This window comes from Piliocolobus tephrosceles, chromosome 3 (genome assembly GCF_002776525.5).
Source record: "Piliocolobus tephrosceles isolate RC106 chromosome 3, ASM277652v3, whole genome shotgun sequence".
In the NCBI taxonomy this organism is placed as follows: Eukaryota; Metazoa; Chordata; class Mammalia; order Primates; family Cercopithecidae; genus Piliocolobus; species Piliocolobus tephrosceles.
Genome location: NC_045436.1, coordinates 99,062,085 through 99,075,772, shown reverse-complemented (window position 1 = coordinate 99,075,772; position 13,688 = coordinate 99,062,085). Strand labels below are relative to the sequence as shown.

Here is a 13,688-nt window from a genome sequence, read left to right as displayed (position 1 = left end):
TAGAATTGATTGTTTAGGAATGATCTGTGCTTTCAGGAAAGTATTGCACTTTTCAGGAAAGTATTGCACTTTGAGGCAGCTGCCTTGATTTTGTTATTTGGATGATTTTGTTATTTGGGTGTTGTTTGGAGACATTGTTAGAACTTTAGCAATATAGCAATAGCAACAGTAGTATTACTAAAGGACAGGTTTGTAACATGGTGCATTTTAGGTGGCATTTAGATTCTGCCCCTCTTGTTAAATTATTTGAGGCATTTACTAACTAGTATAGTAGATACTGTACTTCTACTTCTCTCTTTTTTTTTTTTTTTTACTTACTTTTAGATATTACTTGTTATTACTATAAGCTGCTTGGAAAGTTTAAAGTGAAAAAAAAATCCGATATTTTTAACAAAGTAAAGACATTGCTTTATATTGCATTTATGTGAACTTTATTATAATTTATACATTTTCTGCTTTCCAATGTTCTCTAGCTAATATAAAAGTTGAATATATAGTGCTTTCAAATGTGTCATATATTTTCTATAGCATCTAATGGACAAATCAATCTCTTTACCATTTTAGCTGTTTTGTTCTTTTTATTTTTGTTTAGACTGAAAATACAGGAAATGTAAACCAGCAGTGCATTAGAAGTTTGCTTTGTACACCTATAAAAAATGGAAAGAAGAATAAAGTTATAGGTAAAGCCTTTCCTTTAACCTATACTCTAAACTTATTTTTAAAAATGTATTCCCAGCTATACTTCTTTCTTTCAAACGTAAAGAATAAAATGTTTAAAAACAGATAAAAATTAGAATGATAGAATAATTAAAATAATTGATAAATACCAACAGACATTTGTTAAATATCTTATAAACTATGGTGTACTTTTATAATTATTATCCTATTTCAGCAGAATTTTTTGTTTAAGAATGATTGATGATGTATTGAAATTTAGTAGACTGCATAAGAGATATCAAGAGATAATGTGTATTGTTTTAGAGTCTTATTTCCTGGATGTCGACTTTTTTAAGAATGTAGTTTAGATTATAGGTTATATTTATTTATTCATTTAATAAATATTTATTGAGCACTTCACTGTTCTTGGCAGTTGGGATAAATCAATGAACAAAGCAGAAATCCCTGCCCTCAGGAGCTTATGTTCTTAATATGATTATAGAAAAACCTCTACTTCAGGAATGATGGAAGAATGCGTTCTCAGAAAAATTGAATGATGTTTCCTTTTATTGATATATTTGTTTCCTGGTATTGCAGTTATGTAAAGGTTAAGTAGGATTTTATATGCCAGTCATCCATGTTGATGTTTCTGAGATGTAGTAAAAAAGGTCTGAACTGTTAACATTCTCCTAGGAACCTGGAAATAAAGAAAATATGATACCTTTTTAAAGGTTAAATTTAGAATTAAAACTCTAATGGAGCAACATTTAGATATATAAATATAACTTTAAAAGTCTGAATACTTTTCCAGTTGCAAGATTTGACTATAATTTTATTGAATGAGAGTTTTAGTCAGAAAGAAGGGGCAGAAGGTATCAGTAATGAAAATAGAAAAAGAAAAGACAGATATTAAAAGTGACTGTCTAAGTTCTGTGCAAGAGTAAAGTAACATTTGTCCCTAACACAGAGATGTATGTGGAGAGTTGTATCAGTGTGCACTGAGTATTCTGACCACATGGTGAGCCTTCACTAGGTGCAATGGATGCATCAGGTTATAGCCAGTAATATCTTTCCTATTCCCAGTCCCTCTGCCTAGAATGCATCCGTATTGTGAAAGGGATACATCAGCTTAGTACAATTCAACATTCTATGACTCTGATTTCCCTTGTTCTGATTCCAGTCCCAGCAATCCAACTTGTACTGATTACTTTCTTTTCCAGTGTAGGTTAGCTCATGGGAAGAGAATGCATTATTCATGTCTTCTCAAATATACTGGTTGCCCTGACAGTTGTTTCTTATTGTATGAGCTGGACTTGAGGCAATGGGTTGGAGCTGCAGGTGCTTGTACTTCTGTTTCTGGGACAGATCTGTTTCTTTTGGAACATTGATACTATTCTGGTTTTATAAATCAGTCTTGTCAACTTAGTTACTGTGACTCCACCCCAGCAGTCTTCAATATGCTAATCTAGTGCCTAAGCTCTAGGGTCACTCCTGACCCTGGTGAATTGTGCATTAAAGCTGTTTAGAAACCAGCGTGCCAACCCCCTGCTGGGCGGTTGAGTCAACTTTTCTACAGTTCTGAGAGAAAAAAGTGGAGGCTAATGAATCTGTGAGATCTTTTTTAAAGATTGTCACTGATCAGATCTCTAACATAAGCAATAAAAGAAAACTGCCAAGGGCACCTTACAATATGATACCAAGTAAATGTTATAAAATTGTATTTCCTAGGGAGGTCAAGGGGAAAACTATATTATAAATGTTATGCTGTTTAAAATGCTTTTTTATAAGTATGAAGATTTACTACAAGCTGTCTTTGGCCTTTGAAAATGTGAAATTAAATTCCAGAAGGAATGCATTATTTACTAGTAAGTTGTCACAGGAAGGAAGGCAGAGTGGCAGCTTGCTCCATCGAGTCACATCTTCACTTTTCCCCAGCAGCATTTCTTTGGAATAATAACTGGAAATGGGGAGTGGCTGGAGGAAGTTACGCATCAGGCCCCTTTGTCACTTTATGTGAAGGTAAATGAGAGCGAGTTAGGCGACATGGAAAGAGCACTGGACTAGGGGTCGGACTCACAGCACTGTGTTAGCGCCACTCATCTTCAACCACACTTATGGGCACATTACTCACCTCTGTGGAGTTGAACTTAGTAATTTTTCAGCTCTGTTCAAAATTCACATTCTGTGATCCTGTCACTGTGTCAGACAAGTAAGCAAAAAATAAAAAATGACACAATCAGACTTCTCTTGGCATATATTTTGTATCACCCTACTTGATGACAGAGCCAAAAGTAGGCTAATGTTGATTTTGGAGAGAAAAATTCCTTGTAAATAAAAAGAAAGGAAAAAGAAATGATTTCTCTAGTCGGGTTTTGTGTGGGGTGAAGGGAGGTTCTCAAGTAGATCCCAAATATAAGGGGGAAAATTTCCAGTGTTCCCTGCTGCTTTACAAGAGTGACAAAACTAAGAATTTGATTTCTGGACTATACTTATGTATCTACAGTTGCAGCATGGAAAATGTCATGGTTGTGGATAATTTGTCTTACATGTCATAGACCAGATTCCACTATTATGCAATTCTAATAGAGAATCCCTATAGAGTTACGTGCAGAAAGACAGATGGACACATGTGTTTTTTGTAATCTTCTTCCTTCCTCTCATTTTTTCCATTACTGACATTTAGATGGAATTATAGACATTAGACCACTATGGGGCCTGCTGTCCCATCACATTTATTCCCTGAGGTATTGTTTCCTATCAAATGTTTTCTTAGTGCTCTGGCTAATACACAGTGTTTCCACTACTTTGCTTCCAATACTTTTAAGGAAATATATTTCTCATTGAACGTTCATTTATTTTAACTAATTATTTTCCCTACTTATTATGCTAAATATGCCTTTTTCCCATATCATATTTACCAGACATTTTAATGCCTATTTTTTCCATATCAATTTCAGGATAAATTTTCCAGAAATTAGTTCTATTCCCATTGAAAAAAAAATTTTTTAAAGATGCTTAGAACATCTCCACTTTAAATAGCTTGCTTTTTCACCTCCTTGTTAATAAAGAAAAGCATAAAAATAAAAATTACAGTGCTGTACTACACATTGTTTGACAGAGAAATATGAGAAAGAAATATGTATTTGTAAGCTGGTTACTATCTTCATCCTTTCTCGAGTACACTGTAAGAAGGTTCTGTTTTCTACTTCCACAATGAATTTTTAAGTCTCTTACACTTTCAAACTTGTTCTGTTAGCCTATTTGAACTGGCTAAACACCTACATCATTCCGATGCTCCAAGTGGCACCCTGTTTTAGTTCCTTTCTATCAATAAAATTTGGGAGACCTGCATGCCTGCAGAATTTTTTTGAGTAGGCCTCAATAAATTTTTGAATCATTGATTGTCACCGCCACATCATCTTAGCTTACTCTGTTAATTTATTTTGGCTTTATTTAATGAATTACTCAGGGTTGGACCTTTAAATAGGTGAATGCGTGGAGAGATGAACTGCTCTTCTGTGTGTTGCAGTAGAATTCCAAGGCATAAATAAATATTCTAATGTTATGTCAGCTTAAGTTTTACTAATACTTCATTTTACTTTTCATATTAAATTTTATCACTTGGCAATATCACTATCTGTTCATTTGTTTATAATTGTAGATTGTCTTCCATGGTATACATTGCTCATATTACTTAAAGTATCTAGGTTTTTTCCCAGTTAGAGAACTGCAAATTATGCTTAGTTATAATAAGCACAAGGAAATAAGGCTGTAGGGTATAAGGGTAGTAATAAGTGGAAGAAAATTAGAAAAAAATGGAATTAAGATATTATAGCTTAGAATTACAGAAGTGAAGATCTATATAATAAAAATCAGTGTAAGGATGACAGCTTTAATAATTGCCTGAAGAAAGACAAAAATAAGGAAAACTTTTTAGTAGCACTAGAAAACAGAGAAGTAGTCTTTAGTGGATCAGAAACACCAAGGAATTCCCGGAACCTGTGAAGTATACGTCATTTGTAAAGACACATTTTATACAACATGGGCAAAAATTGAATAGGGATAACAATATTTCTATCAAACAAAGTAGAATTTATGGTAAAACATAATGTAAAGAATCACCTTTCATTGAGTAAAATTAAAACTCGCAGAGGAAAATGTCATTGCCATGAATGCTAATAAACTAAATAGCATCATTGACATACAAAAACTAAAACTGTTAAAAATACACGGAGAAATGGACAAAATTATCATCATAGTGGGCCTGAAGTATACTTGCCAGCGTTAAATTATAGGAAAAAATAAACGTTAGAATTGATAAAAATTAAGTGGATTTAATTGACATATATAGCTTTACTTTCATGTTTCAGAATTTAAAAATACAGATTATTCTCAAATATGTGTCAGAAATCAAATATTGATGATATGCAACACAAAGTCAGTCATTTCTGAAAAGCAGAATTATTGGCCACTTTCATAGATCACAGTGCATTAAAACTGTTAATATATAACAAAAAGATAAATTGGAAGGAAAAATCTCACTTAGAACCTAAAAAGCATTCTCCTAAATGACAAAGAAGAAATCAAAAGTCATAATTAAATTACAGCATTTTAGAAAATTAATTGTTCTATCAACATAACATAAAACTCAAGGTATATGGTCAAAGCTATACTCAGAGGAAATTATGTAGCTTTAAATATTTTATTATTATTAAGAAATAATGAAAAATTTTTAACTAATCATTCAACCGTAGAAATTAGAAAAACAGCACCTTTCTCTTTCCCACTCTGCTGCCTTCCCCAAATAAATATATACATGAGAAGAAAGAAAGTAGAAGAAAAAATTGAAAAAATAAACTTATGAAATGGGAAGAAATAAATAAGAGATAATGGGCAAACACAATAATAACAGAGAAACCTCCAACAGATAATGAGGATATTAAGAGAGAAATGCAACTAGTAATGAACGAGGGAATGTAACTACAGATACTGAAGACATTTTAAAAGATACTTGATAATACAGTGTAGCAAATAGGAATAACATTTGGTGAAATTGAGAATTTCTATAAAAATTGGTAGTAACCAATACTAACTCAAGAGGATGTTAGAATTGTTCATGGGAGTAATTGAGAAAGAATTTGTTATATATAAAAAAAAGCTATTGCCCAAAGAAATTCTAACCAAAGCAATCAGAAGGGAGGCATGGTTGAAATAAGATGAGACACAGAAAAAAAGGAGGCAAAATAAAATAACTGACAAATTATTGTTAAATGGAAACCCCAAAAAGAATTGGCTGAAACTACCTGGTCTAGTAAGAGTTTCATAAGAAGCCTAATTATCAAATTATTAAAGAGAAATAATTTTAATATATGCCAAGACAAATTTGTTAGAAAACAATGGGAAAAAACCCATTTACTATAGTAATAAAGAATAAACTTGGCCAGAAATATATGCCATCTATATGAGGAAAGATACAAAATTCTGAGTGACTTAAAAATCATTAAGAAGTGAATACATTTCTGAAATGATTAAAATCTAGTTTATGAGATATCAAGTCTCCCAGATTAGATTTGCATCAATTTTAATATGTATCTTTGTGAGATTTGGATGGGAGTGGGGAGGTTGTTCCTGATCAACATTTACAAACATTGATAATACTTACAACTGGAGGTGTAAAAAGAATCATAGCTGATGGTTATTGCCCTTTCAGAAATTAAATTTAGATTTAATTCAGAAATTAAAATGATATAAAAGTAAAATAATTAAAAGTATGGTATAGGTGCTAAAAGACATGCCAAAATTGATGAAACAGAACAGAAAGTCTAAATGTAGACCCACAATCTGGCATATATAATTGTGTTATTGTATATAACAGTAGGGTGTATTTCGTTATTTTTAAGTAAGATACTTTTGAATGAAAGACACCACTTTATGTATCTCCAAGAAAGTAAAATATGATTTCAATTTACTATGACAAGCTATTGATCATAACGTGCATACTGATTTCAAAAATATTAAAATATGGACAAAGTATGTAATAGTTGAAACAAATATGAATTTAGTATATGGTGACAGTTCAGATAATCAGAGAATGGATAACTGGTCAGATGTTATAAGACTCCAATAGCAGTTAGGGGAAAAAAATTAAGTTGGATTATAAGATTAAATGTAATACATGTATAAAAGTACTTGGGAAAATACAGGTTTATATATCACATTAAAATGAGGAAGGCTGTTTTAAAAGCAAGGCACTATAGTTGAATATTGTAAGGATAATTATTTTGGTTCCTTAAAAAATTAAATCTTTTATATAGCAAAAACCTCTCCAAATTAAGACGATTGACAAATGAAAAGTGCAGAAACAAAAGTATTTGCAAGATAGGTGATAAAGGTACATTTTACACTTTAATAAGGTAGGATGCTAATTTTGGAGTCCATGTTAGGTGGTAGAGAGGACATAAGACTGCAAGCAGGGTATAAGCATTGACCCCCTGTTCTGCCAAAGAGCCAGAAGGAAGACTGGTTGGTAACAACATCCAATCCCTTTAATTATGGAAAATAAAATGTAACTGTTTAATTTTAGAAGCCATCTAGTCCCTTCAGCATAATTTCCAGAGGTGCCTTCAATGCTAACCAGCTCTGAGAGCTACTGTGATGACCACATTTTGAGTACTTTATGAACTCTATAATATTAGGTAGCACTGATAGTTTGCTGTCTAACTTCACTACTTCTTGGTTTTCCCCTAATGTTTTTGAATATTGTTTTATTTTACGATTGCACTTATTGATGGGTTTTTGCTGAATGGTTCTGTTTTATTTTTGGTTTGGCATTAAACATTTCATTTTTAAATATAAATGATTCTGAGTTTGTATGGTTTATGAGTAATGTGGCATCTCAAATTTCCAGTTTTAAATTTCATTTTTGTACTCCTAACTCTTTTAGATCATTAAGGAAGAAGTTGTGAACACTCTATCTGTAAATGTGCCCAGGTTTTTAGTTTTCTTAAACAGGGAACCCCATTTGTTATAAACCTTCTTTTTCTTGATAACTTTTTGTTTTAACATGGGTATTTTTGCTTGATATAATTAAACTTTCTGAAGAGTGTAAAGAGATCAATGGGATTATCATGAATGCTATTTAAATATGGCTGTTCATATCACTTTCAAAAGAGAATTAATTTATATGCCTAGATGGATGGTTTGTCTTCAGTACCATTTGTTGTTGTTGTTGTTGTTTTCCCCAGAGCTTAACTCTGTGTCTATAGATCTATATCTATAATGGTGGATCATAACATGGGTATACTTTAGCTGTTCTGCTCTGAGCTGTATTTGTTACAGCAGAACCTTGATATTTCTACACATAACATTCCACTTAAAGGACTTGCAAACAATTCCAAAGGTATAATTTAATGACTCTTAATATATTCATTCAGTGAATTTTGACCAAGGCATAGATTTGAAGTGCTGTACTAGAGAGACACTTAGCTAGGTCATAAGCCTCGCAGATTACTTGGTATTCACATAACCCCTCTGTGTTGTACATTTCTTGCTATACGTGTAGTAATTCTTAGGAAGTAATTTTTAAAAGCTTGTTTATGAAAAAGGCTATCGAGTAGGAGAAAACTTTGGTAAAACTGAAATCAATTCCATTGCGATGTGAGGATAAGGGCATGAAACGTGACTCTCAAGAAAATATGATTTGGGAGACAGAAGCCTGTGTAAATAGTTCCATATTTATAATTTGGGGATTCACAAAGGTTGGAGGACATAACCCTTGGTTTGTTTTTGTTTTTTGTTGTTCTTGTTGTTTTTTTCCACACACAGGATATATACATTTAAGATAATGAATGCTGATTGCCATTTAGTATATGGCTTTTACTTGCAGTGTCCAAATTCATTATATCTTGTTTAAAGTTTCCCTTGACTATGGAATAATTGATAGAAAAGTAACTTATGCAGCACTAATGCTAATAGATAAGCATATAGATGTCTTTACTGTTTAAAGTAGATAAACAAACAAAAAGAGCAAAAAGGAGAGTCCAGATCATTTATAGTATGAAAAGTAAAGAAAGTGAACATTGATGGTGGTAAAGGAGCTTAATGTGCAACCATCTTCCAGACTCTATGAAATCCTTTCGTGCTCCAGGAAAAATAAAGGGTAATAGACTATTATAGTCTTCATGGGAAACTAGTTCAGTCAGAGCTGCAATTCTACATTCTTTCATTAATTCAGAAAACAATTTTTTAGTTTTACTATATGCTAGGCGTTTTACCAGCTGAAGAAATGGAGCTGAAAAAAATAAATAAAACTCTAAGCCCAAGATACTGACAGTCTAGAAAGAGAGATAGAAATAAAATTTGCTATGATACACCAACTGGTCATGTTAAGGGAACAGAAAAATGCCTGCCTCACCTGTAAGTTAGAGGCCTCCTGGAACTCACTGTGAAGGAGGTATAGGGATCAACTGGTGAGGCAGGAGGGAAGGCAGTGGGGAGCAGTGCACACCTGTGGAAAAGCATGAGCAGAGGTGTGGGCAAGCAAGATGCAACCAGGGCACTGCTAGCAATGATCTAACAGGTAGTATGGCAGTTGAGAGTGGCCCTTGTGGCAGGCTGAGCTGGGGATTGAATTTTAGACCCACACATACCAGCTAAGTGGCTTAGAGCAAATGATGTAACCTTTCTGAGATTCAGTTTCCTCATCTGTAAAATGAGGATGGTCACATCTGCCTCGCAGAATAAATTGTGAAGACTAGAGATCATGTGTCTACCAAAGTATTTAGCACAATGCGTATCCCACAGTGGGTACGTGGTGGAAGTCTGTTATTATATACTCAGAGACAGAAGTGATAAGGACTTTAACAATACTTTGTTTACACAGAGGTAGGCTGGGTCACCAGAGTGGCCTCTGTGAGGTCACTCCTCACAGAGACCACTAGGCTCAGAAACTCATAGAACAACCACTTCAGTGAAGATGTTGATGTTCCTAGATTTATCCTAATGTTCCATTTATGTTGACTACATGTTTGACTTTTATTTCTAAGTAGTCATTTTTATTTGCATACTTATTTGCAGCATCAAAAGTTTTCTGCAAATTTGATTCTCCTAGATACAGAGGCGTAGATTTGAAATTTGAGACTTCCTATGTCAGTTGCCTCCTTTCTGCATTCCATTTTGTGTGTGTGTGTGTGTGTATTTAAACTTCTGGTTTCTCAGTAAGGAAAGGAGATCTGTTTGACCCAAAATTCTGATGTACATCAGAATTGTTCTCTTGGCAAGTGTACAAAAATCCAATTAGTTTCCAAAGGACAAATTGTCTTTGGGGACTCAACTGATCTAAAATTCGTGACCGAGTCTGGAAGAAAATAGTACTCTAGGATTCTTTGAATGCCAGCAATGTACATTTTGAACTACGTGAAACTAGTTCTCATATAAATTCTGTTTACTTCTCTAGCTTGTATTTGTGGGGGTTAATTTGCTTATTTTGACACGCTAAGCATTCCTAAGAGAAAAGTATAAGACAATCTTTGGGTGTGTTTGTTAAAGTCCACAAAAACTATGATAATCAACAATAACATTTGCTCAATCTCTTGGATTGTTATAGGGGTTTGCCAACTTGTTAATAAGATGGAGGAGAATACTGGCAAGGTTAAGCCTTTCAACCGAAATGACGAGCAGTTTCTGGAAGCTTTTGTCATCTTTTGTGGCTTGGGGATCCAGAACACGCAGATGTATGAAGCAGTGGAGAGAGCCATGGCCAAGCAAATGGTCACATTGGAGGTGGGTGAAGTTTAGGGACCTCTCACTCCAGACAGCCAGACATTTAGCTTTGACCTTTCCCTCATAATCACTCATGGTGTGTGTGTGTTCGGTCATTATGTCTTCACCAAAATTTTGTGATTCAGATGATGAGATCCTTATTATCCTCAACTAAAGAGTAAAAGAAACTAAGACTCAGAATATTTAAGAAACTTGTCAAATGTCATATAACCAAACTACAACTCAGGATGTTTATTCCTTTAGGCCTTTGCTTTTTCTGTAGAAAGCAATATTGACTTTAATAACCATTGACACAGATAACTACTGCCACTTATCTGTCCCTTTCCCATTGCCTGAGCCTCCCCATCTTTCCGTGAGAACAGTTGTGAAAAAAAATTAAAAACAAACCAACAAACAAACAACAACAACAAAAAACAGAAACCCCAGGCACTCTTAAGAGAATTAGAAGTGAGGAAAAGAAAAAATAAAATCAATGAAAAGCATGAAGAGTTTTAACTCATGGAATCATCTGAGAAACTATTTCAAACTACAAATTTATATACCCTACTTCTGAAAGTTCTGATTCAGAAAGTCTTGGGTAGAAACTCCGAATCTGTATGACCACCAAGCTCCCCCAAGTGACTGAAGGTGCAGGTAGTGAGTGAAGAAATCACTGGCTCCCAGGGACCGACCGAGGAATGCTCTTTCTCACAAAGGACCGGCCAACTCCAACAGGGTCAGTCCTTTCTATATATGTTTCACTAACTGCCTTGAAATTATTCAATTGATGTAACATGGAGATTTCTTATCTAGTTGAAATTAGAGAAAATCAGTGTTTGGGATATAATAACATTTCCGTCAATCTCTCTTAAGTACATAACTAACCTAAAGAGCTAAAGGGACGTATGTTATATAAAATTTACCAGATGGTACCCTTTACTTTCTATGCTGAATATATTATACTAATAGGTTTGCTATAGTATTATTTAAAAGACGTTCAATTATAAACCAGTGGAAATCTGTTTCAAGTATATATGTACACATATACACACAAGTATATATTTCAAATATAGTTTCAATTAGGTACATGTACACATGTACATATGTGTACAAATAGCTTTAAATATACATATACACATATATACATATATCTGTGTATGTGTTTATATATTTTATATATAATATTTAATCTAATTTTTTCAGTTCCATGGTTTCTCATTGAAAAATTGAATCTAAGCTATCAATTAGAAGTTATTTCTTTTTTTAAATGTTTTATTATGGAAAGTTTCAAATATATACAGAAGTAGAGAGAACAGCTTAATAAGCCCTCACGTCCTCATGATCCATTCAGTAATTATCAACCCATGGCCATTATCACTCCATCCATTTCCACCTTACTCCTCTGCACTTCCCTTCCCCTCCCATTGACTTAGTTTGAAGCAATCCCACACTTTGTATTACTTTGTTCAAAATCTCTGAATATTTTCCTGATTGAGACTTACTTCTATCTTTGTAGCTCTCCTTCAGTTAATTATATGGATAATTAGGCTTTTACCTAGTATAAAAAGTTTTTTGTTTCAGGTCATATGTAAAGTCATTTCTATGATCATAGATACAACTTTGAAAAAAATGGTCCTTTCTTTATGAGGCCATTGGACAAAAGCCAAGGGCACAAATCCCTCAGGTCTTCAAAAGATACTGAATTATTTTGACTTGGAAATTGTGATCATTCTAATAACAGTAAAACAATGATGACAATAAAAATAACTAAATTTATCAAATGTTTCAAGTGTATTCTAATGCTTACATGTATTAAAACAGTTAATCCTTATGCCCCATGTGTAAGATGTTATTTTTATCTTTTGTGTGTGATAAATTTTTTTTAAACTTAGAATGTATTATGTCATTTCTTTATTCATGTATCCATGTTGCACTGAACTTGTTAATATTAGTCTAATTCATGGTCACAGTCTTAACCTTTTCTTGGGGAACCACCACTATGGTCTCAGTAGCAACAGGTTATAGCCTTGACCCATGAATTTCACATGTACAGGAGAGAGCAGTTGTGAGTTTCTTGAGGTTTCCTAATGATTAATGGTTCAAATGGCAAAAAAGATGCAATGTAGTGCAGTATTGTAACAGTTCTAAATCATAAGATGGTACAAATATGTATCATTTGGCTTTAAATTTTTCATTACTTAAAATTTTAAAGACTGGTTGAAGAAATACTGGCTTGGGTTGCTGAATTACTTTACTCACCATTTAAAGTCTGAAAATGAGCTACCTTTTCATCAATGATTTTTAAGCTTTCGGGTTTTTTTTTTTGTAAATCTGTGTCGTCTCTGTCAAAAATGAACTTTGATAAAATATGCTTTCAAAGCACAATAGGTATTTTAAATAGAACCACTACTTTGGTTTAAAATAATAATTTAAAAAAATCCCTTTGCAGTTTGAGTAGCCCTTACATGAAATGCTTGAGACCAGAAGTGTTTTTTATTTTGCATTTTTTTCCAGATTTTTGAAATATGTGCATTATACTTAACAGTTGAGCAGTCCAAATCCAAAAATCTCAAACCCAAAAATGTTTCAAAATCCAAAACTCTGAGCAGCAGCATGACACTCAAAAGGAAATGCTCACTAGAGCATTTTGGATTTCAGATTTTTAGGTTTGGGATGCTCAACTTGTACTTAGAAATGATGACTTTTGACAATGGAAATTCAGTTAATAAGCCTGATTTTTTAACTCTACTAAGTAATGGAACATGTATAGGTTAGGAATTGAAAGCTGGGTCCTAAGTCTCCTTGTCCTCTCACTAGGTGTGAGCTTACAGCCAAATCATGAGACTCCCTGAGCCTCAGTGTCCTCAACTGTCAAGGGATGGCTTTACAGGCCAGCACTACTCTCTTCTCAGCTCTTGAATTGTAGGAGTGTAAAGGGATCCTTAAATCTGTATGACTATGTCCCAGGCATCCAGTTTTTCTGTGTGAATTCTAGAATGGTTACAGGCCTCATCTGAGAGCCACTTCTAGACTACTTTCTTTCCAAATATTATTAACATCAAAATGTCAGATTATGCAAAGATTTTCCCTTTCATTCTGTACACAAGCAAAAATAACTAAAGGTCAATATTGTCTTAAAAAAAAAAAAACAAAACAAAATAAATTTTCTGCCAAGTTTGAGCCAAAAGTTATTTCTAGGCTGGCTTATAAAGAATGTGTTTGTTATAGCAATAATGTCAGAATGGAAGTTACAAGAGTTTTCTTTAAACGTA

At 33.4% G+C, this 13,688-nt stretch overlaps 1 protein-coding gene across 2 annotated transcripts in view; it reads left to right on the top strand.

The window, feature by feature from the left end:
- Positions 1-13,688, top strand: part of PDE5A (phosphodiesterase 5A) — a 134,093-nt gene that overhangs the window by 74,770 nt on the left and 45,635 nt on the right. For both annotated transcript variants that reach the window (XM_023220046.1, XM_023220045.2), the window contains exons 9-10: positions 593-680; positions 10,262-10,437. In XM_023220046.1, coding sequence (XP_023075814.1) covers positions 593-680; positions 10,262-10,437 — 264 coding nt within the window. The remainder of the gene's footprint in view (positions 1-592; positions 681-10,261; positions 10,438-13,688) is intronic.